Below are 25641 nucleotides of genomic sequence, written 5' to 3' on the forward strand. Positions count from 1 at the left end.
ATATATATATATATATATATAACCATTCAGATCATTTAGGACAATGAAGCCCCCTCCCCCCGGGCCCTGTTATAGTTTAAATAAAGACAGAATCTCTCTGTAGAAATATTTCTACAGCTCAAAAGCTAACACACAAACAAAAGAAACAAAAAAACCCTGAAGTTGAACACACAATAAAACATTACAAAGTACATAAGGAAAGGACTGTCATACAGGAGAATCATCAGAGAAAGCAATGGAAACCACATTCTATCAATGTTAAATACACTGAGAAGTTTAAATTTGATTAACTCTAGCTTTAAAACTGTAAATATATGATACTCAGTGGTATTTAAAAGTTGCCCAACAAGTATTAGGATGCCCAGAACTACAGTTAACAGAAGAATCTCCATGAGACTATAAAATGTAAACAAATAAATACAAAGTAATAGAAAACAATGTGATGATATATGATTAAAAAGTACCAAGTATAACATCTCCACTGATTATAAAAAGTACCAAGTATAACATCTCCACTCCAATGATTATAATGAAATATAATCATTAAAATAGACTCTGCAGATGGTTTAAATGACAGATTAAGATGTGTAAAAAGAACAAGTATAAATTGAATCAGTGAAAGGGAATTTCTTTATCATTTGGAAATAAATAAATAACTCTTTTACATATGCTCCCTTCATCATTAATAGAAATTAGTTTTTATCTGAACCAGCTTAGTCTAGTAACTAAATTGAAAGAATCTGTCCCCAAAGTGGTGTTTTTCCCCTTACAACTGACAAATGTCCTTTAAAGAAATTTTTTTAATAAATTCCAGATGAATACTTTAAATGTGGCCTCCCACTAATCATATAATTATCCCTTGATTTTTGGAAAGATACTGTAAAAATCATAAAAATATGATTCTTTAAGATGCTTTTAGCCATTTAGTTTTAATCATAATAAAAGGGAAATTTGTAATTATCATATAAAACATTAAGAATAAAAGAAAACTAAATGAAAAATGACAGCCAAACTTTATGTATATTAGTAAAACTCGTAGGAAGACTGCTAAACTATGCTCTTTGGATTCCTGTTCTCAATATACAAAGATTAAAGTCCAAATACCTTCGAACAACCTAAAATATATGTTTATTACATATATATTTATAGAAACAAGAGACCATTGATGTGAGCTCAGTGAAAGTTTGGAAGCTGTGCTATCGTGACAGGACTTCAACATGCATGTACATTCATTTTTCAGGGTCCAACATAGTATCTTTTCTCAGGCATCCATGTCTATAAAATTTGTTTGCATGTAACTAATAGTTATTCCTACTTAGCACTAACTAAATTGTTCAACTGCTATAAAACTAAGACACTGATTATCTGAGAAAGCTGAAACGAATTCTATAAATGTTAAATATGCTGAGAAGTTTAAATTTGATAATTCTTTAAAAATTTGTAAACGTGCATGATACTCAGCGGTAAGACAAGCTCTCCATCTAGTGGTTGGTCTGTAAATTACAAACATTTAGATTTCCAGATACACATCACTTTACTAATAATATTAGATGTTGCTTTATAGTCATTATCTCATTCAATATCTATGTCTCTTTTCACATGAAAAATTTCAATAAGAGGGGGCCGGTCCCAGTGGCTCACGCCTGTAATCCTGGCACTCTGGGAGGCTGAAGCAGGTGAATAGCTTGAGCTCATGAGTTCAGAGCAAAAGGCAAGACCCCATCTCTACTGAAAATAGAAAAACTGAGGCAAGAAGATGAGCCCAAAGTTGCTGTGAGCTATGACGCCATAGCACTCTAAGGGTGACAGCTTGAGACTCTGTCTCAAAATAAAATAAAATAAAAATTTCGAAAAGAAACTATTTTTTACCATAATAATTTAGCCCTTCCTGTTGCATAAAAAGGCATGCTTCTACAATCTGACTTTAACTAGACTACCACAGTCTCTTAGTTATTTGATAAAGCATATTCTCATACTAAAAGCAACAAAAAATTTTCATTCTCACCATAGCTTTTAATTTTTTTTTTAATTTTCAACCAATAAAAAAAGTTTCTTTATTCTCTGTTCCCAACTCAAAAACATTTCAAAAGATGAAAGATATCATTCTTTGTTGTTAAATGTAGTATGTTTGATTATTGTTATTTCTTCTAGTGCCTCCCTATTGGCTCTCATAACTAACTTCACATTTGGACAGCCAGATAGTCTTTTAAATATTCTCAGCCCCCTTTCCTATCTCCGTTATCTTTTTAAAACACAGAATAAATTGTTCTCTTTCTTAAGAACTATTGATAGCTCTCTAATAGTACACAGTTCTTAGCTTGGTATATGAAAAGCTTCAATATCTAGTCCTAACTTCCCTTTCCAGGCTTATCTCTTGCCACTTGCTTACATCATAAATCTAAGACTTTAGCCATAACAAACTGTTTGCTGCCTTTCAGCCACTTCTCTTTGCTCATGCTGCTCCACTATCAGAAATTTTCTCTCTCTTTCTACCTTTGAAATTGCACTGGTGCTTTAAGATGCATTCATTCTTGCTTTCAGATACTTTGGGGGGGGGGTTGTTTGTTTTCTTATTGTAAGTTGTTTATTATAAGATAATTTATAAATATCTTGCTGTCTTTGGTAATTCAAACAATGGAGCAACAACTTCTTCCAAAGACGACAGTCAGCTAACAACAAAATCAGCTGGCTGAATTTTCCTCTTTTACCTTTTGTCTGAGGACAGAACTTGATTTTCGTTAATCCAGAGCTACAGCACTGGAGATAATTTCAATCAACTCTTTTGTGATGACAGCTTGGCGGGTGCAGTTGAATGTCAAAGTCAATTGTTCAATCATCTCAGAAACATTCTTGCTGGCATTGTCCATGGCCATCATCCTTGCACTCTGCTTACTGGTGGTGGCCTCCTTCAAAGAGTAGTAGATGATGTTTGCCGGGTTGTATTCTTGGTAATTCTGCAGCACATCAGCATCGATATCATCGTAGAGTCTCATGCTCTCAGCACTTGCAATGGTATTAAGGGAGAAGATAGGCTTCTCTTCTCTCTTATAGATAACAGACTTGACAGATTAAAGATAATAGAGCCTTCATCAAACTCATATCCAAAACTTAATAATTCAAGGGCAATGACTGACACATCCCCAAAAGTAGGGGACTTTCTTCCCACTTCTTTGAATGTCACCAAAAACTAGTTGAAGGAGTCCTATGAAGTATGCCCCTGACTTTATCACCAATTCCAACAACCATAACTTCTTTCCTGGCCACTGTGAGTACAGATACCTCATTTTTCATCTGCTTAGTAACTGAGGAATGGATAGCACCACAAAGTCCTCAATCTGAGGACACACCAATACGGAGGTGCTTTTTCTTGTCTCCAGGCATCTTAATATCAGCTTTTCCATACAGAGCCCAAGATCCTACTCCATATACTCAAGCCAGTTTTAGTTCCCTCTCAGCTTGGGCATATTTTGCTGCTACTACCATTTTCATAGACCTGGTAATTTTCTGGATGTTTTTGATGGACTTTAGTCACCTGCTAATATCTTTCAAAGTTGCCATATTTCTAACTTTGACCCATTGCAGCTGGCTGCACAGCCCAGGCTGAGAGCCCTGCAATGCCAGTCCTAGAGAACATGGTGCTAGCAGCTGGGCTGAAGGTCAGGCCACTTTCAGATACTTTTGAATGCCCACTCCATATCAGATACAGTGCTAAATAGTAGGCATATAGCAGTGAATATGACAGTTACATTCTAATAGGAGAGAAAGACAATAAGAAAATACAACATTAGGAAGTGACAGATGCATTAAAATGAAAGTATTTTCTGCAGAGACTTTGTGGCCTCCAAGATTGTTCTGTAGCAGTTTGTCCATATACTAGGATAATACATCAGATTATGTTCCATGTTCATTGCTGCCAATCCTTATAGTCAGGAGACATGTCTTATTATTGCCTTACTAGCACCAGTTTTGTTTTGTGTTTTTTTTTTATATTGGCTTCAAACACATTACTTAACACATCATAGGAACTCAATAAACATTTATACTATTTGGATGGATGGATGGACAGACGATGTACAACAATCAGTGTTAAAATAAACCTAAATTCCCTATAACAAATTATACTTAAGCTAAAATTACTCTGATGATCAATCTATTCTATACTTAGAAAGGAAGAAAAACATTACTGATTTTGACTCTGTGATCAATATATTAATTAATAAAAAGAAATGAAGTGTTCCAGAAAATTATTAGGAAATCATTTTCTATAGTTGTATAATATCCTGAAAAGTTTCCTCTTATGAAATTTAGCTTATGGTAAGTCCTTTCACTCAACAGTTCCAAAGGATTTCCAATAGTCAGTATTATCTTATGGATCACAAAGAATGGATAGTTACTAAGAATCACTGTTGCTAATTTATAAATATATTATCTATAAAGGATTTTGACCTTTTAAGAATAGAACTCCTAAAGAGTAAACGCAAACTAAAAAGATGATATTGAACATGGTAGTTGTAAGCGAAATTTTTGTGTGTTTGTCATACACAATTGTACGTATACGTATGCACTCAATGTTAGCCCACTTTGTGATAACAGCTCCTTAAAATTATTGCTTGAAATCAATACAGTTTAGCCTACATTGGAGGGTAAGAGATACGATCTCATTATATTCTGTACTGGTTTCATACCACATCATAAGTATTACATTAATTTCAACTTCTTCATTTGAAGATAAACCCTAGAAAATCAAAGTGATTTTAGAGAGCAGTTGAGATGGTAAAGATTTAAAACTGTATCATGAAGATTGACTGAACAAGTTGTGAAGCCATCATATCAAAGAATTAGACTTTTCTTTTTTTTTTTTTTGGTTACAGTTTGGGTGGGGCCAGGTTCGAACCCGCCACCCTCGGTATATGGGGCTGGTGCCCTACTCAGCCATAGGCACTGCCCAGAATTAGACTTTTCATGTGGTTGCCAAGGGTACTTCTAAGACTAACTAAGTTGGATTTCAGATCAGTGTAATAAGAGACATTTTCCAACGGTTTGGCAAATCCATAAATGGAATGAACTGCTTTGACAAAGTACTGACTGCTCCATTTCTGGAGGTGAAGATAAGAGCCTGACAGACTCCATCAAGGATGTCGTGAATGGATTCATAGATGAGATTACTTCTAAAAATGTTTCCAAGGCAAAGGTTTCTATGAGCCTGTGAAAACAGTATTTGGCCTAAATTCATTTTTTTGTAGCATCCTCTAATATATTTGTTACGTGTTGTGCATTCATATTGCTGATGTAGAAGTTTAAAAAAAGAAAAAGACTTGTGTTGCTTTATTCTAATTTTAATAAAATAATGATGATACTTTTCACTTATGCAGCACTTTTCATCCAAGGATTTCAAAGTGCTTTACAAATATGCACTAATTAAGCCTCAAAAACAGCCAGAGGTAGGTGGTCTTTTTCCCTTTCTACAGGAATGCCAACTCTGGCACAGAAATTGAAAGCCTGAGAGCTCGGATTCTGTAATGACTGCCGCTCCCTTGTAATGTGCTGCATGTGAAGCGTCGCTTGTCATTTGCAGATTCCTTTTTTTCCTGCCCTGAATCATCTCAAGTTTAGAATTCTTTAGAATTCTAATAAATGTTGTTAAAAATTTGTTGTCTTATAAATAGAGAAGATTCGGTCGTACACGCTTGCTGAATGCTAATTAGATTGCTAAATTTGTTTATTTAAAAACAAACTCTAGATGAGATTTTGGATTTGTTGTTCAATTTTAAATATAATTTTCACTTTTAAATAACTTGTCATTTTCCTTCTAGCTACCCTAAAATCACTATTCTTGGAACATAAAACTTAACAGCAGATTCATTGCTCTTACCATTCCTAGTTGTCTTCTCACAACAAATAATAACTGTTTTCTTTGAACCAGAATTATGTATGTTTAAGAAGAGACACTACATTTGGTAATTGAGAGTTATCTAACCATTAAGGATAAAGGTTAAATGATACTAAGTGACTAGTCCTATAGAGAAAAGGTAGTGCAGTATTGGCATATGGTAATCTAGGGGAGCATACAGCTTTATATGTGGGTTAAGAGTAGCAGAAAGAGAATGTGCACAGACAGAGATGCACACGATGAAGGATTGGATTAAATTCCAATACAAATAGTCAAGCATGCAAACTCTGATCTGAAGCAAAATGGTCACAGCAGGCAAGAGCCAATACAGCATATCACCGCTTCGTTTCCCTTGGTTCTGAGGCCCTGGTGGGGGCATGTAAGTGCGTGTGATACTGTTTAACTCAGATCTTTCTGGATGAGGAAAGTACAATTTTGCTGAGACACTGCCTTTTATACTCATGGTTTCTATCCCTTCCCAGAAGAACTTCCATAAAGAATCTACCTGCTCCAGTTTAAGGAAAACTTACTCTTAGGCTTTCCTGGTTTTGAACAAGACTCACCATTAGCAAGGCTACATCCTTATCCCAAAGACGAAAGTTAAGAGTGAAGAGTCTACATATTCCAAAAGAATAACTGTCTCCAGGTTTTAGCATCGCAGAAAGCCCAGTTTCCCCACTGCATTAGAAAGAACCAAATAAGAGAGATTAAAGAAGCAGAATATTCTATTTCAGAGTGAATTTAATTATATGGATATAGGATCTTCCATCATACAAAAGGACCCAGGACCTATGTGAAAGTACCCTCCAAACTGATCATAATACTTTAAATATCCTTTTATTTAAATAGCAAGTTGATCTGTGATATATGATAGATAATTCCAGAAAAGGTCATTTTAAGAGTTAGTTCCAAATTTTCTCTTTTGAAAATTTTTCCCAAATGATGCACATGGCAGTTCAAAGAATTAAATGGTGTCTCTGGGTGAATTGTTGACTGCATGAATAGAACTTTATCACAGCAAACTTAAAGACTACTTTTCAAGTCCTGAGACTTACAGGTTGAGAAACTCAGCCTCATCAGTGTTCAAGGGTTGATCCCTCACTGATTTGGGGGTACAGATTCTTATCAGCAATGTGCATGTTGAAATTAAGAGGAGGGAAACAGCATCCCTTTAGTAATTTACAATGAAAGGCATAGCCACCATGCATCTGGGGTTAATGTGTGCGTTTATTCTTCACCGTGTTGGTAAACCACATGGGAAAACAATCAGAAATTTGCCTACTAGTCATAAAAATTAAAAAAAAAAAAAAGAGAGTTACTCAGTTTGAATGTAGAATGGTCTCAGACTCAGAGAATCTGTGAAGTCCCCTTCCTCAATGAGGACAAGCCTACTAAAAAGGTCAGACACTCCTGATGGTGTTTTAGGTCACCAAGTAAATGCTTGAGTTGCTACTACCAACAACATTGCAGCTGAGAAGCACATCTAGTGCCAACATGGCTGTCATACTCCCTCCTGAGGATCATCTTCTTTTAGATAGAATTACAGCGATATTGCTAACATGTCCTGGTGAGATATTCTGCTTTGTAAATGCCTTTGCATGTTTCTTCACTGATTCCCTGAGCCTCTTGTTTCCAAATTATTGAATGAGATGTCACCATAGCCCCTAAATTGCAAAATGAGGGGAAAAAATAGCTAGAGTTTTACTTAAGTTTATTGCCATTCAGCCTTAGAAGAGGCATTAAAAAAAAAAAAAAATGTAAGGAGGCTGGGTGCAGGGTGACTCAGGCCTGTAATCCTAGCATTATGGGAGGCCAAGGCTACATGTTGCTTGAGGCCACCAGTTTGAGACCAGCCAGAGTCAAGAGGAAACCCTATCTCCACAAAAAATAGAAAAAGTAGTTGGGTGTGCACTCTAGTCCCAGCTACTTAGAGGCAAGAGAATCACTTGAGCCTAAGAGTTTGAGGATGCAGTGAACCATGATGACACCACTGCAATCTAGTCAAGGCAGCAGAGTAAGACTGCCTCAAAAGAGAAAAAATGTAAAGGAATGGTTAAAGCAAGATAATAAGTAGAAAGTTGAAGAAGGAATAAGTTGGAATCACAAGCTATATAATCAGCACATATCACTGAGAATTTTTAAACACTTGAGTATTTCATTAACCTTACTACTGCTTCAGGAGAAACATTTTCAACAACTTTCTCTCAAATTTTATTTTACTTTATTTTATTTTTTTTTGAGACAGAGCCTCAAGTGTCCCCCTGGGTAGAGTGCTGTGGCATCATAGCTCACAGCAACCTCCAACTCCTGGGCTCAAGCAAGTCACCTGCCTCAGCCTCCCAAGTAGCTGGGACTACAGGCACCCACCAGAATGCCTGGCTATTTTTTTTTTTTTTTTTTTTTTTTGGTTGTAGCCGTCATTGTTGTTTGGCGGCCCGGGTTGGATTCAAACCCGACACCTTAGGTGTATGTGGCTGGCGCCTTAGCCACTTGAGCCACAGGCGCCAAGCCTCTCTCAAATTTTAAACTAATACAGGTTCAGTGTCTTAGTTCACTGACTCCATTAACTTTTGAAACATCTTTGAAGTTACTTCTAAAATAATATGGCTGTCATCAGAAAATTTTACCTCTCTCCCATAGGACCAAAGGAAGAAGTGGTATTTTTATTTTTACCATTTCAAAATAAAATGCAGACAAAAATTTCAACCAACCTAGAGAAACTATAACAGAGTTTTTGACATAGAGCCCCCAAAGTTTGATTTGTCCATCATTACTTAATTTAAATGCTGACCTGAAACCTACAAATGTATATTCAGAAATTCTGTTTTCCTGAAGGGTAGATTCATATGAACAATATGTATTTTGGTTCTTTACATTTGCTTTTTAGTTCTCTGTTGATTCACCACATGCACGCATTATTTAAAACCTTAACATTTTATAGTTACTTGGAAGTGTTTCAACTTACTCTCACTTTGAGAGGAAGTTAGTGCCTATGTGAATATATTATTTAATCACACTGAGATTTTGTTAGCAAAGAAAACTCATCTAGTACAATCTCAAATAATTTTAAATTATTGAAATATAATTTTTCAAAGTTTACATTTCTATATTATAAATGGTTTCCTTTGATTGGAAGTTAAACTTACTAGCATTCACTGCATGAGCTATGCATGAGCATGTTATAGCTGCCATATTTGCCTGGAAAAAGAAATATTTTGTCATTTTTCTGAGTGTTCATATTTCCCTGGTCCTTAAAAAGGGCTATGGAGAACAGATTTTCCTCTAAATAATTTAGTAAAAGACCAAAGAATAATTTTTTTAAATTATCACAAAGTTTATCTATGCTTCAAGCTATCTGTACAACTCTGAAGTTATCTCTGGGCTTGTTATTTCTGAAAAAAAGTTGAACCAGAATTTATAATTGTCTTGCTGTCAGACAATAAATGTATATTATTTAAAAATTTTTGTATTGAGGATTCAGAAGAAGGATTTGCAGATCAAATCAGGTTAATTTTCAACTTTGTAGAATGCTTTGTCTTGTTCTTAATCATAGGTTCTCGGTATGATTTGGCCCTGTATGAGAATTCACTGCTATAATTCAAATTTCATGCTCTAATAGTGGATTAGTCCTATATCTTCATATGAAAGAGATCTTAATAGTATTAGCAAAAGTCATTTTATTACAGTTTTATCATTCCCTAGCAATATATTACTGATGATTGCTAGCATGTATAATATTTTCATATTTTGGCTTAAGAGCCACATATAAAGAATTTGTTAACAATTTCTGATCTGATTCTTTTTTTTAAATATTACCTACTGACAGAGATTTCTGACATTTTTAATGCAGTTAAAAAGTAAATATTTTATTATGTACATTTTTAATGGCTGTATTAACCTGAAGAAGAAAAAAAGAAGACATTAATGATACCACATAAATCATAATGATACCACCTAATGCCACTGTTAGGAAGAGCATCTTGGAGGTATAAAATTCTAGGCCTCTTACTTAACCTGTATTGTTGGACGTGTAAGGAAGATTATAGCTTATCATTCCTTTTTGTCTTTTCAGCCTTGGAATGGATGGCTTTGGCCAACCAGTTGGCATTCTTGGACGCCCTGCCACAGCTTACGGATTCCGCCCTGATGAACCTTACTACTATAGCTATGGATCTAGATAAAGTCATCCCTTTCCATGAGTACCCTCAGTTTAGGATAAATCTGTGTGGGTTGGGTTAACTTTGAATCTTGGCCTAATAATGCATGTTGATACTATTGTGGGTCTGTGTTTCTTTTATTTTTCAATGTTGTTAGCGGCAGATTAATTCCAACCTCTCTGTCTTCTTTTAAGTACAGTCGATGGTGACGCTGTTCACTCATCCAGTCACATCTTGATGCTGAATAACATTTCCCATTAGACTCAAAGTGAATGTTGAAAACTACTAGACTGGAAAACAAACACTACATTATGTACATTAAGTGACTAATTTAATTTCTATTAAACGTAAAATGCAAATGAATGAAAGTCCTGTGTTTGTATTTAATGAGTTTCATTAGGAGTTACTTGCGTATGTAGGGTGCACGTAACTTTTATGTTTTCCTGCCCTTTTTTCTTGCTTGTTAATTTTTGAATATTTCATGTGATATGTTTTACCTTTAAAATCAAGGCCAAGGCAAGTAGATTACCTGAACCCACAGGTTCGAGACCAGTTTGTTCTGAGCCAGAGCAAAACTTCATCTCTAAAAATAGCCAGGTGTTGTGGTGGGTGCCTGTAGTCCCAGCTGCTTGGGAGGCTGAGGCAAGAGAATCACTTAAATCCAGGAGTTGGAGATTGCTGTGAGCTGTGACACCACAGCACTCTACCAAGGATGACAAAGTGAGACTCTGTCTCAAAAAAAAAAAAAACTGTATAAAGAACATCACCTTTTTAATCCCATGCCACATGCCTGAAAGTTTCCTTCCCAAAGTTACCAATTACAAGCTGTCAATTAACAGTGGACCATACGCCATAAGTTATGTTATTTATGAGTATAGACTCTTCAGCAATGTGAATTCATGGCTTTCTAATTGTAATATAGAAAACCGGGGACAACTAATATAAGTAATAGAGGATCAGAATTGAGCTTTCAATTTTTATTCTCAATGAAATTTAGTTATCTAAAGTATAGAGAAGCTAATTAAAAGCTTCATCAAGGAAAAGTAAGGAACAGAATATTTTACTCACTTAGGTATTCATTTCTCATTTGTTCACTTATTTTTATATAGGTAGCAAGAAATAGACATTATGATTTAAAAGGAGTGTTGAAAATAACTCAATGCTATAATATCAAAAAAGACTTGAAAAACTAAGCAAATAAATAACCATAATCAGAGATGTCCCTTGATCATCTGCTATGGAAAGAAATAGGAGGCTTCAAAGGGAATGCACAGATCAAAGACAAGACTTCTGTCCTTGAATTTAAAATGTCATTGATCTAACTACACTATTTATTTAGCTTAGCTTATATTTTTTAAATAAAATACTAGAGTAGGAAAGAGCCTCTGAAATAACTTAGTCTATGTACTTATTTGAGAAACCGATCTCATAAAAAATTTAAATATGATCAACAGATACTCTCTTAACTACCTGCTATGTGTCAGGAAGTATATCATGTTCCCTAGAGATACGGTTTGTGCCTTTAGCAGAACTGATCTTTTGGAAAATATATATCTATTTGTCTTAGTTCCAACTTTAACCAGAAATTTTTTTTTTAACCACAAAATCTGTTCAACAACAAACAAGTAACATAAGCATTCAATGGAATTTTTATTTTCTTTATAGTTGACTATGGAATAATGAAATGACAGAATGTTCTATTTTGAAAGATAGCTGAATAAAACACCTGGAGCCTAATTGATCTGAAATGTGCAAAATAGTTAAACCAGTAGATTAGGGAGGGTACTACAACCCCTGGGAGGCTGAAAAGAGCCTTACAAGAACTCTCACTTTGACAGTTGATAAAACTGTAGCCAAGAAGGGTTACATGATTTGCCTATGCTTATATATTTAGTCAGTGACATAGCCATGTCTCCTGGTTCCAATTCAGCAATTGCCATATTTCTTGCTTTATTATTTGCCATATGCACAAAGTGTAAATATACACAAGCGGCATTAATAGGAAAATAAACGTTCTATAGCTTTAACTTCTTGTTAACTGTTATACACTGCTTTATGAAGAGCATCCCCCCAAATTCACAGCACTTGCAGGGCTGTGCTCACTGAGGTCTCCCTGCACGTGCTCACTCTCCCTAGATATTTTTTTCTAGGACTTTACAAATTTGGAAATGTAGGCTTTCTGGTCAGGCATGAACTGGCTTACCATTATATTACTTATGAAGGAAAGTTTTGCTATAGAAATCAACAAAGAATATCTAAAATTATTATATATTTATGAAACAAAAGCTTTTGTCCTTGGGCACTTTTAGGAATACTATTTATATAGTAAGTCAAATATCCTGGCCTTACCAGATTGCAACTATAAATTCAGATCACATTTACTTTAATAAGTAAATTGCCATGGCATCAAGCCATGTTTTATAACTAGAAATTATTTCTTCTCGAGTGTTCTTTGCTCTTTGAGAGTTTGCTGTAGTGGTTTCTCACATGGACAGGAATTGTTTTCTCATGTTCTGGTTCCTGCTATGACCCCCATATATATGGCTTTCTCTGTATTGGTCATCTTTGTGAAATCTGCCCCCTATCCTGAGGAGAACCACTACTACATCTACTCTGGACTTGGAGAAGAAGACACTGCTCTCCTCTTTCTTACTCACTTCCATGTGTGTGGCACATGCGTTGCTTAATTCTGCATAACACAACAGAACTGAAGCTGTATCATGACTTTACAGAGATGTCAGTAATAAGGGAAGAGATAGACAAAATAACTTGCCACTATTACAAGAGCCAACAGTCACAAAGCTTGCAGCTGGCCTGCAGGCAGGGCCAACTTACTCCGTGCCACTAGGAATACCCTGGCATTAGAACTCAAAAACTAGGCCAAATTGTTGGAAGGCACCCAAAAAAAGAATGTTTTTTCTTGGGACCCGCTGAAGGCCTACTTTCAGAATCTTTGTTTCTTCTTCCAAGATTAATTTTTCCTAGTTACCTGGGCATTAGGATTTTATAGACTCTGTATATTTTAGGTCAAGACAACACGGTCTCAGGGGTTGTAGATTTTTCACATACTTCTTCTACCTTTTTTATCTCAAAGCAAACGCAGCTCGGAGCCCGGAATCCAAGTGTGGGCCAGTAAGTCAATACTGTTTGTTGTTACTTTTCATCAGAAGTCCTGTGTACCTCAATGCTGTGTTACCTCAGAAGTGGTTCCCTGGGATTTGATTTGGCTTTCACTAATTTAGACCCTATATCTTACATTTCAGTTATACATACAGGTGGTATCCAACTCTCAGAATATTGAGTGAGTCCACCTTCCTAACACTTACACGAAAGGATTCCTGATGGAAATAATTCCTGTTCTCCAAGTTTTCCTTTTTACAGGCTTATAGTTCCGATTAGGACGCCTATGTCATTATCCCATTTATAAGCCTCTCCTTCATCAACTTGGTATCTATGTATATTGCCAGTGCTTTTGATAGTTCATTTTCCCAAACTGATTTGACATTGATTATGTAGGGATTTTATTTCCAACGACTTTACCATATGGTCAACCCATTAGCTACAGCCCAATGATCACTTGGTGTCTTATAATGTTTGCATTAAAAATGCCAGAACTAAACATATTGTGCCAGCCCCTTCTATGATGGAAGGTGGGATGGAAGGCAAGCCTAGTGTTTAACCTCCCTGCAGGCTACAGTGCCATTACTATCCTTGACACACAAGTGGTCTTTATATTTCCACTGTGAATCCTTTTAGGTTTGTTTTCCTTTAGTGGAGGCTCCCTTTGGTGTCAGTTGGCATGGCCATCCCTTGGCATAGTGGAGGACCAGTATTTGGCTTGCCGCCCCTATGAGTGTAATACTTTGGACCTTTCCTTAAAATGCCATTGTTATTTTAATTGGATCAAGATCTGCGTCCTCCCTTTGGCAGGTTCAAAGTTTAATCCAAAGTATAATTAGAAACTTTGTTGCTATAGCTACAAGTACCAGACCCATAGGCCTTCTAACTCAGGTCCAACTAGAGAGAAAATGGTTGTTTTTTTAAGGATATAAATTTGTTTGTGTCTTCTGGAATTCCTTACATCAAAATCCCCCTGGTGGCTATTGATCCATTCCTGACCCTATCGGGATCATCCACAGATCTAAGATCCCAAATCCGCAGTGAGTGATGCCACTAATGAAAATCCTGGGTCTGATAGGGTCAGCTACTTTTAATTGGTCTTATATCAGTCAGAGTTTCATCAGAAAAACAAAACCATAATGAATAATGTAGCACATGGAATTTATTATAGGATTAGCTCTTATATTAATACAATTTTGCTACCATTGTACAAAAGGGTACATTTCATTCAAAGGAAATGAAAATGGGCTCTAGCTAAAGAACGTTCCTTGACCCTAGAGTAAAGGGAACTGGCAAATGTGCCTGGCAACATTTCTGATTTGCTGTGAACCAATAACTGCCACATGTCCCTAATAACTTCCCTTTTTGAGTCAAAGTGTCCTTCCTGGTTATCCTGAGCCCAACATTGTAGGTGGAGAGTGATTAGGAAAATCACTCCTCTTAGTTCACAGGGTTCTAGATTAACAATAGCCCCACTACAGAAGAACTTGAAGACCACACGTGGGGAGCTTCATCCATGCCTGCATGTGATTTTGATGATGAAACTTGAAGTTTAAACCGGAATCTAACACCTTAATGGTGTGAGACTGGTTGGGGAGGTGAGCATATTTTGTATGTGGACTGAATGTAAATCACAGTGGCACAAGGTACTATGGAACTGATTGGAAAAGACGTATCCTCTATTTGCATCCTCTGTTTCCTCATTCCTTGACATTGAGCACTCCTTATAGCTTGCTTCCGTCACCAGAATGAGACAGGAATGATGTGTGGTGAGTTCTGGGGTCTTTCTCTCAAGCCTTGCAGCTTCTGTCTTTCCCTTTTGGAGTGCTCCTTGAGACTGCTGTCCTGGGAGGGAACCTGGAGAGAAGCCCAGCCCTTGCAGCTGGCTTGTGATCAGGTTGCAGTCACGTGAGTGAACCCAAGTAAGACTAAAAGATGGACCTATAAAACTGTGAAAAGTAATAAATTGTTGTTTAACACCTCTGATTTCTGAGCTGGTGTGGCAGATCACACTTTCAAAAGATGGCCCCCACAGTGCATTTCATCCCACGTTCCCATCTTAATATGATATACTCATTTCTCCATTTTGTGATAAAGGCTATATCCCTTGGTAGCTGTTTTGGACTGTCTGAATCAACAAAGTTAGGCAGAAGTGATACTACATAACTTCCTTGGCTAAGTCATAAAATATATTTTCACTTCTGCCTTGTTCTTTTGGAACCAAATACTATGCTATGGAAAGCAGAGCCATATGCAAAGGCCATGTGTAGGGGTGCTGCAGCAGAGGCCTGAGCTGAGGCCCCAACAGATCCCCGTCAACTGCTGGGTGGTGATTAGCTGTGTGACAGTCCACATACTACCCCAGCTGCCTCATAAGTGAAGATGAGATGCTCTGCCAAGCCCTTCCAAAATTGCAGTTATTGAGCAAAATAAAAGATTGATTTGTTTTAGTGAACTAAATTTGTGATAGTTGTTATGCAATGACTGATAACTGGTATAAATTACATCAGAGAAGATATAGTCAAAGGCCTATACAAATCAGATTAGGCCTATACAAACCCTAATATTTGTGATTAGAACTTTTTTTTTATTTTTTAAAAAGGCAGGGACTATAAGGATTTTTTGTTACATGGATGGGTTATGTCATGCTGAAGTCAGAGCCTTCCATGTGCCCATCACTATCCATCGTACCTGACAGGTAGCTTTTTGTCCCTTACTCCCTCCCACCCTCCACCTTTCTTAGTTTCCAATGTCCATTACACCTTTACATGGCCCTCATTTAGTTCCCATTTAGAAGTGAGAACAACATGTGGTGTTCGTGTTTCCATTCCTGAGATACTTCACTTAGAAAAATGGTCTCCAGTTCCATCCAAGTTGCTGTGAAAGACATTATTTCATTCCATTTTATGACTGATCATACTCTGCCATACATGTATCTCACATTTTTTATTGTCCACTCATCTGTTGATGGACACTTAGGCTAGTTCTACATCTGCAATTGTGAACTGTGCTGGGATAAACTTCTGGGTACAGGTGTCTTTTTTATAAAATAACATCTTTTTCTTTGGGTAGATACCCATTAGTGGAATTGCTGCACTGAATAGTAGATCTACTTTTAGTTCTTCAAATAATTTCCATATTTTTTTGCCATAGAGACTGTACTAGTTTACATTTCCACTAATAGTATATAAGCATTCCCTTTTCACTGCCATCTGCACCAATATCTTTTTTTTTTTTTTTTTACTTTTCAGTAATGGTCATGCTGATGGGGTAAGGTGGTATCTCACTGTGATTTTAATTTGCATTTCTCTGATGATTAGTGATGTTGGGCATTTGTCTATCTTCGTTTGAAAAATATCTGCTAACATCTTTTGCTCATTTTTTTTGGTGGGGTTATTTCTTTTTATCTTGTTTCTTTGTTTGAGTTCTTCGTAGAGTCTGGATGTTAGCTTTTTGTCAGATGTACAATTTGCAAATATTTTCTCCCATTGTGTAGACTGTCTATTTATGTTGTTATTTCTTTTGCTGTGCAGAAACTTTTTAGTTTAATCAAGTCCTATTCATTTATTCTTATTATTGCTGTATTTGCTTTAGGGGTCTTTGTCATAAATTCTTTGCCTACCAGGGGTTGCACATTGGAAGAATAAGAGATGTCTTGGGAAACATGTTAAATACACAAACACTAATGAAAGATGATAAGCAAAGAAAACATATCTGTGCATACTTTTCCTGATATCCACCCCCACAGACAAACAAAACAGTTCTCAAATAATCTGCATGCAACCCCCAGGCCATAGTTTGGACACCTCTGGGGCCAAAGGCCACTGTTCAGAAGAGTTATTTTTGGTTTGTTGTCTTCTAGAATGTTACGGTTTCAGGTCTTACACTTAAGTTTTTAACCTTTCTTGAGTTAACTATTGTATATGGTGAGAGACAGGGATCCACTTTCAGACTTCTGCATGTGGCTATCCAGTTTTCCAAGCATGATTTACTAAATAGTGAGTCTTTTCTCCAGTGTATGCTTTTGTCTGCTGTATCAAAAATCAATTGATCATAATCCAGGTCCTTTATTCTGTACCATCAATCTATGTGTCTACCTTTATACCAATTCCACACTATTTTACTTACTATAGCCTTGTACTATAATTTGAAGTCAGGTAATATGATGCCTTCAGATTTGTTCTCTTTGCTTGGGATTACTTTGGTTGTTTGGCCTCTTTTTTGGTTCCATATGAAATTTTGGATTAATTTTCTAGATCTGTGAAATTTCTACAAATTTCCTGAGACATTTTTTCTAGACTAACATGTGATCTATCTTGAAAAATTGCCCATGTGCTGATAAGAAATATGTATATTCTGCAGTTTGGGGGTAGAATATTCTGTTAATGTCTGCTAGGTCCCATTTAAATGAAGTGTTTCTTTGTTGGTTTTCCACCTTTATGATCTGTATGGTTCTGTCAGTGGAGTGTTTAAGTCTCCAGATGTTATAATGTTGCTGTTTATTTTTTTGCTTAGATTTAGTAGAATTTGTTTTATGAATTTGAGAGCTCCTACAGTAGGTGAATATATATTTAGGATTGTCATATCTTCTTGTGGAATTGCTCTCCCATCATATGATGACCACCATTGCCTTTTTCTTTAAGTCCTTTTTATCTAAGACTAGCTACTCCTGCTTGCTTTCAATTTCCATTTGTGTGGATTTTTTTTTCCATCCCTTTACCTTGAGTCTGTGAGTTAAATGAATTTCTCAGAGACAGCCTATATAATATTTGTGGTTTTAAATCTATTCAGCCAATCTATGTCTTCTAAGAGAAGCATTAAGACTGTTTATGTTAAATGTTGGTATTGATGTGAGATTCTCTTCTGTTCATCATGTTTATTGTTACCTGATTGCTTTATTTTCTCACTGTGTTACTGTTCAATAAGAGCTGTGAGCTCTAAATTTGGGGATTTTTTTTTTCACTTGAGGGTATCGATTATTCTGTCCCACGTATAGGGCTTTTAAGCATTTCCTTAGGGTAGGTCTAATTGTGACAAGTTCCCTTAATATTTGCTTGTCTGAGAAAGATTTTTATTCCTCCTCAATTTATGAAACTTAGTTTTGCTAGATACAAAATTCTTGGCTATTAGTTATTCTGTTTAAGGAGACTAAAAATGGGACTACAATCTCTTCTGGCTTGTAAGGTTTCGCTGAGAAATCTTCCATTAGTCTGATGGATTTTTCCTTCGTAAGCTACTTGATACTTTTGTCTCTCAGCTTGTGGGATTTTCTTCTTCACTTTTTCTTTGGCCAGAGTGATGTGCCTATTTGCCATGAGTCATCTAGGTGTTCAATAACCTTGTTTCATCTGGATATCTAAATATCTAGTGATACCACAGAAGTTATCTTCAATTATTTCCTCTCATGGGTTTTTCTGTGCTTTTTGTTTGCTCTTCTTCTCCCTTAGGGATACCTATGGTTCTTATATTCTTCTGCTTTACACAGTCCTATATTTCTTGGAGAGATTGATCATTCTTCTTGATTCTTACATTTTTGGCTGATAGAGTTAATTAAAAAGCCTTGTCTTCAAGCTTTTCTCCTGCTTGGTCTAGTTTGCTGTTAAAATTTTCAATGCTATTTTGAAATTCTCCTTCTTGGTCTAGTTTGCTGTTACAATTTTCTATGCTATTTTGAAATTTCCTAAATGACTCTTTCATTTATACAAATTCTTTAATATCTTTTCTTATGTTATTTACATCTGTAGTAAATTTTCCATTCATATCCTGAATTTTTTTTTTAGTTTCTTTGTGTTGGTTTTCAAATCTCTCAGTTCCATTGATCTTACTTGCCATTTATATTCTGAATTCCATATCTGACATTCCACAATTTCATTTTGGTTGGATTCCACGGGTGTAGAAATATTATGGCCCTTTTGGGAGTGTCAAAATAGCCTCTTTTTCCATGTTCCCAAGGTTCTTACGCTGGTTCCTTTTCATCTGAAATCTATTCTCTCAGCTCAAGAGAGATAGTTTTGTGGTCCACCTATTCTCCTCTGCTGAGAACTCTGTTGCTCAGTAAAGAGAGAGCAAGGTCCCTGGGTAGCCCACTTGAGTCCTCTCTACAGATTAGCCAGGCTGGAGAGGGGCAGATGCATTACAAGCCTTTAACACCATTCCCCTGTGGTTGGCATGGGCGGGTGGTGTGCTGCCTCATGAGTGATCATCCTGTGCAGGTCTGGTGGGGGCAGTGTTTGTCACCCCATGGCAGCTTGAGCACTGCTCTGCCCAGCTCCACCCTGTGTGAATGAAAATACTTTCATTCAATTTTTATGAAAACTCAATATAGAAACCCTGTAGTTTACTAACTTGTGAAAAATGATGTTTAGCATATACATTGCTCACCCCTCTTCCTAGCCTCCTAATATTGATAGGTTACTAGTTTAGGAAACTGAGGTAAGCAGATTCTAGAATCTGAAGGTAGGTAACTGCTACTTGAAAGCAGAATAAATATCTCTTACAAGTTCAGGTCTTTTTCTCCTCACCTATAATTTGCCACTGTTTGAAGTCTGCTATGTAATCGGCACTGCACTTGTACATGACTGTGTAGTCATAGTTTATGAATATTACAGGTTGCACCAGGTGGGACATAGAGCTGCCTATTAAGGCTTAGACTCCAGGAAGGCAAGTTAAGGAAATGTTACCTTTTTTTTTTTTTTGAGACAGAGTCTCACTATGTCACCCTCAGTAGAGTGCTATGGCATCACAGCTCACAGCAACCTCAAACTCCTGGGCTTAAGTGATTCTCTTGCCTCAGCCTCCCAAGTAGCTGGGACTACAGATGCCCATCACAACACCTGGCTAGTTTTTTAAGTATTCTGGAATTTTGCTAGTTACACAATCTCACGAATATATTAAAACCACTAAAAACCACATTTTGAGATGGTTACTTTTATGAATATTTGAATTGTCATTGTTGTTTGGCAAGCCCAGGCATGAACCTGCCAGGTCTGGTGTATGTGGCTGGCACAATAGCCGCTTGAGCTACTGGCGCTGAGCCATCAGTTAGCTTAAACTTCAGAGTTCCTTCATTTCTAGTCTTGATTCGAAGAAATCAGCTCTTTGGTTTTTTCCCCCACATTTGCAGAGGTGTAATGGATAAATATAAAAATTGTACATACTCAGGGTATATGCTAAGATGACATGATATACAGATACATTGTGAAATAATTACCACAATCAATCAAATTGACACACTCATCACCACAGTTACTATTTATGTGTATGTGTGTGTTGGGGGATAGACTGAGGCCATGTAAAATCTACTCTTTGGAAATTTCAAGTGTACAATGCAGTATTATTAAGTATAATCACAATGTTGTACATTAGACCTTCAGAACTTACTCCTAACGGAAAGTTTATACCCTTTGACCAACATCTTCCCACTTTCTCCCATCCTCCAGCTTCTGGCAACTGCCTTCTCCATGTGAAGGAATCAATTTTAATTCAGTGATTTTGAAAAGGAGAACCACACAAGTTTGGGGGGCTCAATGTATCTGCAAATTCCCTGAAATGCATTACAATACTTGGTAAAGGGAACATCAGTTTATTAGTCATTTCTAATTGAAATTAGTAACTCTAGACATTTTTTAATTTTTAACATTTCTAAAGTTGTCTGTATTACTATCTCTAGTTAATTTTCATTTTTTCCTCAAACTTGACTTTTAACAACATCAAATATGATAGAAGGCACCTGCTATTGCTAGAGCTCCCTTTTGTTATAACTGATACACAATGACTTCATGAGTGTCATATTTATCCTTCATGAGCACAGGTGTACACACTTGTACACATATCATAGCCTTTTTAAATTGAAAAATAATTCAAATGTTAATAAAAGTAACCATCTTAAAATGTGGTTTTTAATATATTCACAAGATTGTAGAACTATCATCACTATCTAAAATCCAGAATACTTATATCTCCCCCACCACACACACAAACCCTTACCCCTATGCAGTCACTCCCCATTCCTCCCTATCCCCAGCCCCTGGCAGCCACATAAATGCATTCATGGGATTTTCCCCATAAACATGGACTAACATGTCCCTGATTTTACTTCCACTCTTGCCAAGTTTAGCCAGAAATTTAATGTTTGTTTGTTGCTCTAATTCAAGCTCTGACAGTCTTATGATGGCACACAAAAACACACAGCAATGAATGCCACTCAGCAAGACACTGCCACATGGAGACATGAACACAGTTGTGAGACAATGATATACTTGTCAAAGGTTATGAAACCTTATTGAGTTCTTTGTACAGTGCTGCCAAGGTACGAGCATGGTGGCAAATTCACACACTCAGTTATCAGATTTCATATATATTCAAAAACATAATTCAGGGGGCCATGAAGTTAATGTGCAATTTTAAATTTAAAACTTTACTTTACGGCCACACTGCATTTATACAGAACCCTCTGTACGTTGACCACCCGAAGGACTGTTAACAATCTGGTCAACACATGAAGGTGGTCAACATAAGAAACTAGGCCTGCTTTATTGATACTTCCATGTGGTGCACATCTAGTCTATGAAAATTAGGTCAACTTAAGGAGGTGGTCAATGTAGGGAGATGGTCAACTATAGAGGTTCTAAGGTACATGTCTTTCTTTTTACTGTTTTTAATATGGCTACTAGAAATTTGAAATTACATACATGGCTTGAATGCTATTTCTACATGGCAGCAGTAATCTAGGACAGAGTTCAGATTTCATAAAGTTTATAGAATAAATTAACTGTGCTTGTTTCTTAATGTCTGCTTAATACATTTCTGAATATCACACAAAATTTGACCTGATAATTGTTTTTATTTAACATGGTGAAGAAATGATCCTTATCCATCTTTTTGGCTACTGTTAAGGCTGCAAAGGACCTAAGAATTGTACATGACCAAACGATGTAGACTTTGCTGTCCAATGTGAGTCTGCAGAAGCATCAACTAGCAGTGGTGATTACTACTATTAATCATGAGGATGACAACTACAAAAATACTATAGACTGTTTACTTTGTGCCATTTAGTTTGAAGATCATTATGTATATTCACTTTACTCTCACAACACCCTATTAGGTACCATGAGTAATAGAAATAGGTAGTACATTTTTAAAAAGACAAATAGTTAACAGTCTTCTCTTACACTCAAGGCATAACATCCAAGACACTCAACCTCGTAGATGCCTGAAACTAAGAATAATCTTCCGAGGATACATCATAGGGACGATCATCTATTTGGGGTGATCCTGGGTCATCGAGCCATATCCATGGTGCAATGTTAGGTGCAGAGGAGTCCATGGTTGGGGATTCTAGATAGTTGAAGAGTTTTCTGCCAAAGTCTTCTGGAAAAATTTTGTAATTGGACGTTTTCTCTTTCTTTTTAACTCATCAAATGTTGCTGCAGCTGTTGTCACTGTTTTCTCTTTTTAACTCATCAAACTGTTGCTGCAGGCGTTGTCACTCTTTGGTGATCATACAGGTAACTTCACAGTTGTGTTCCATCCAAGGCTCATATTTCATAATTTTGCCCTTTAATGTGTGTGCAATTTGAAACACAATGGCAAACTTCTGTAATGTCCACATTGCTAGATCTGCTTCGGTTTTTTCTTCGACCTCTTTTCCTTTATAGATGACTCCACAAGTTCTTCCAATTCCTCATTTATTAGCACTTCTCATGAGCCTTCCATATGTTCTTCCCATCAGGCATATAGTCAAATCTTCTCTACCAACTTTCCCATCAATCCCTGGGACTTTCTCTTTAATCAACTTTAACTCTGCCAGTCAGGTACCAGCAGCTTCTTCATCAGCAGATAGGCGGCCTCTCCAGTAGTTTTTATGTTTTTCAGTCCCAATCTATGCAACCATCCCTTAGATGCAGTAGTGTGACTCATTTCAGGGGGTGCTTTGCTGTACAGGCTCAAAGCTTTCTGATGCAGTAAGTTGCCAGCCACGGAAATAGGTTTTGTATACGTCTTCCGCCCACAAATTTAAGGCCTTTTCCTTCTTAACTAGGCATTTATCACTGTGACTGTAACTTTTGCAGTCTGAGGTGCAGCAGCAAAGCTAGCAGGAATTTCTTTTCCTTCTTCACAATTTCACGGATAGACGGTTCATTCTTAACCAGATCTTAGCAACTTTAGTGTATGACTTTTTTTTTTCTTTCTTTATGAAGTCCCAAATCTTCACCTTTTTACTTAAAAGAAGCACTTTATGGCTCCTTTTTAACATATGCAAATTGCTAGTATCTTTACCACTGCGCTTTGGGGCCATTATTAAGTAAACTAAGGCCGGATTGAACACACGCATTTCAATATCGCCAGGCAATGTGAAAAGGAATGCTACTTGGCGACTAAGGAGCAGGGAGCGTAGCGCGTGTACGCTGGACAAAAGGATGACTCACATCCGCCCGGGGAAAGAATGAGCCGGCAAGAGACACTCTTTGGAGCAGCGCACAATTTAAAATTTATGAATTGTCTGTTTTCGTAATTTTACACTTAATGGTTTTAGACCGAGGTTGACCCGGGGTAACTAAAGGGGCAGAAAATTAAACCGTAGATGAGGGGAAACCATTGTATTAATATGCCCAATGTTACTTCTTGCTGAATTAAGCGTGAGTTCGGACCGTCTTCGGTTTGAGCCTGGGAATCACCGATACCCACCTCCGCCGGCGTCACCAGTGGGTCCGCACGACTCCGGCCCACGCAGCACAGCCAACCAGGGCTTCAGCCACGAGTGGCGTCACGTATCCGTTTCTTAGCCCTGCCCCTTCACTGTTTGTAAGAAGCGTCCGGTGACCATTTTGGATGCGGGCGGAAATGAAATTAAAACTGCGTGGTAAAAAGTCTAAAAATTATAGTCAAGACAAACGCGCGCTCAACCGGAACCCCAAGAGAGGAGCCATCTTCCCATGCCAACCAGACTGCGGGGGACAGTGACTGAAACTCGGCGCGTCACCGGCGCCCGCACTCAAGATGGCGCCTGCCTGAGAGTCCCTGGGAGGCCGCTCTATCGCCGTTCCAGGGTCTTTCGCCTCCGTGGTGGCGTCGGAAGAGAGAAGGCTGGCCTTCTGTCCTATTTCCGGACCATCTCTATGGTGTGGGCGGGACCTGGTTCCCAAAAGATTGTGGGTGTAGTTGCCTCAAGCGGCAGGTGAGGGTGGTTGGTATCAAAAGTGGACCGGAGCCAAACCCCCAGTCTCCTCTCCCGCCGCCCTCCCACAGGTAACAGGGCGCCCGCGTTGGGTCCACCGCCCTGCGGGACCGGGCCGTGGGGGAGGGGCCCGGGGCCGGGAGGGGACGCGGGGAGTGCGCGCGCCGCGCTCGCGGGGTCTGAGTCCTCGGGCCCGCGCGGAAGCGAGCGCGGCGCGGCGCGGCGCGGCACGGGCTGCCGTTTGGGTTGTCCTCTCCGCTGCCGAGCAGCCAGCCTCTCCTGCTTGCAGTGGGACGCCCTTCTAATCTGGCTGTGGCGGCCACCCCCGCACGTTGAGGCGCCGGCGGCCGGAACTCTTCGAGGAAGCCGCCTAAGACGGTCCTCGAGGGGAGGCGTGGAAGGTGCGGGGTCAGGAGCGAGAGCGCCCGGCGACCCCGCAGTGTCGCGGCGAGCGGGGAGAGCGTGCGGGCGCGGTGGGTCGGTGCCCGGAGTAGAGGCCGGGGGAGGCGTGCCCCGGGAGCCTGGGGTCGCGTCCGCCTTTGGGAAGGCGGCTTCATTCTTGACCCAGAACCGGTGCCGAGTCCCCGAGGCCCACCTCCCGGCTGGCTTCTGTCTTGGGGAGTGTATGTTGTACTTTCTATTTAGAATAAAGAGGAAGCGTTTCTCAGAAGGTCATATTTGGGAAATTATATGAAATACTTGCAGTCGGGTCCTGAAATGTGGGATCGCTGTTAACTGCTGTTTTTAGGAACAGGTGTCTTTAAAGTGTATCTCAGCTGAAATCACACTTGGTTCTTTTGGTCCATGAAGACTCATCATGCATTGCTTGTCAGCTGACAATGCTGAATTGAGTTCAATGCAAAGAATAATAAAGCTGCAGCGGATAAAAGCAAAGAGCCAGAGTAATGTTACTATCAGATACCAAAATATCAATCAATATGGTGTATCCTTAGATCTCACAGTGCAAGCTATTATCTCTGGAACTTAAAACCAAGAGAGCAAGAACTAAGATAATTTCGATTAATTGCTAGGAAAAGAGCTGATGGAAATACTTCCCCAGAGCACACAGGTTAGTTGAGTGCTTGAGTTGCCCTGGGACTTAGGCAAGGGTTTTTCTTAATGCACAGATGGTCCAGAACCCTCATGTGCTGTTCAAGTAAGCTGAAGGGTGGAGGCAAGTAGGTAAGCACATTTTTAAGGGGAAGAGTATGATGCATATTCAAGTCAGAGACTGTCAACTCAGTGTTTTATAAAGAAAAGAGATGATAAATTCTGCAAAATACTATCCTATGATCGAA

The 25641-nt window shown here is 38.1% G+C and overlaps 2 protein-coding genes and 1 pseudogene across 4 annotated transcripts in view; 2 read left to right on the top strand and 1 right to left on the bottom strand.

Annotated features, from left to right (window-relative positions):
* KIFAP3 (kinesin associated protein 3) overlaps positions 1-10415 on the top strand; it is a 143836-nt gene extending 133421 nt beyond the window's left edge. Inside the window, exon 21 of the mRNA XM_023510720.1 lies at positions 9963-10415. Coding sequence (XP_023366488.1) covers positions 9963-10071 — 109 coding nt within the window. The 3' untranslated portion in view covers positions 10072-10415. The remainder of the gene's footprint in view (positions 1-9962) is intronic.
* Positions 2739-3550, bottom strand: LOC100955734 (annotated as a pseudogene).
* A 13898-nt stretch (positions 10416-24313) lies between the features above and the next one.
* SCYL3 (SCY1 like pseudokinase 3) overlaps positions 24314-25641 on the top strand; it is a 38863-nt gene continuing 37535 nt past the window's right edge. For all 3 annotated transcript variants that reach the window (XM_023510721.1, XM_023510722.1, XM_003785714.3), the window contains exon 1: positions 24314-24414. The gene's annotated coding sequence lies outside the window, so the exon portion shown is untranslated. The remainder of the gene's footprint in view (positions 24415-25641) is intronic.

The sequence above is a fragment of the Otolemur garnettii genome, unplaced genomic scaffold (assembly GCF_000181295.1).
Source record: "Otolemur garnettii isolate 467f Iridium unplaced genomic scaffold, OtoGar3 scaffold00016, whole genome shotgun sequence".
Classification (NCBI taxonomy): domain Eukaryota; kingdom Metazoa; phylum Chordata; class Mammalia; order Primates; family Galagidae; genus Otolemur; species Otolemur garnettii.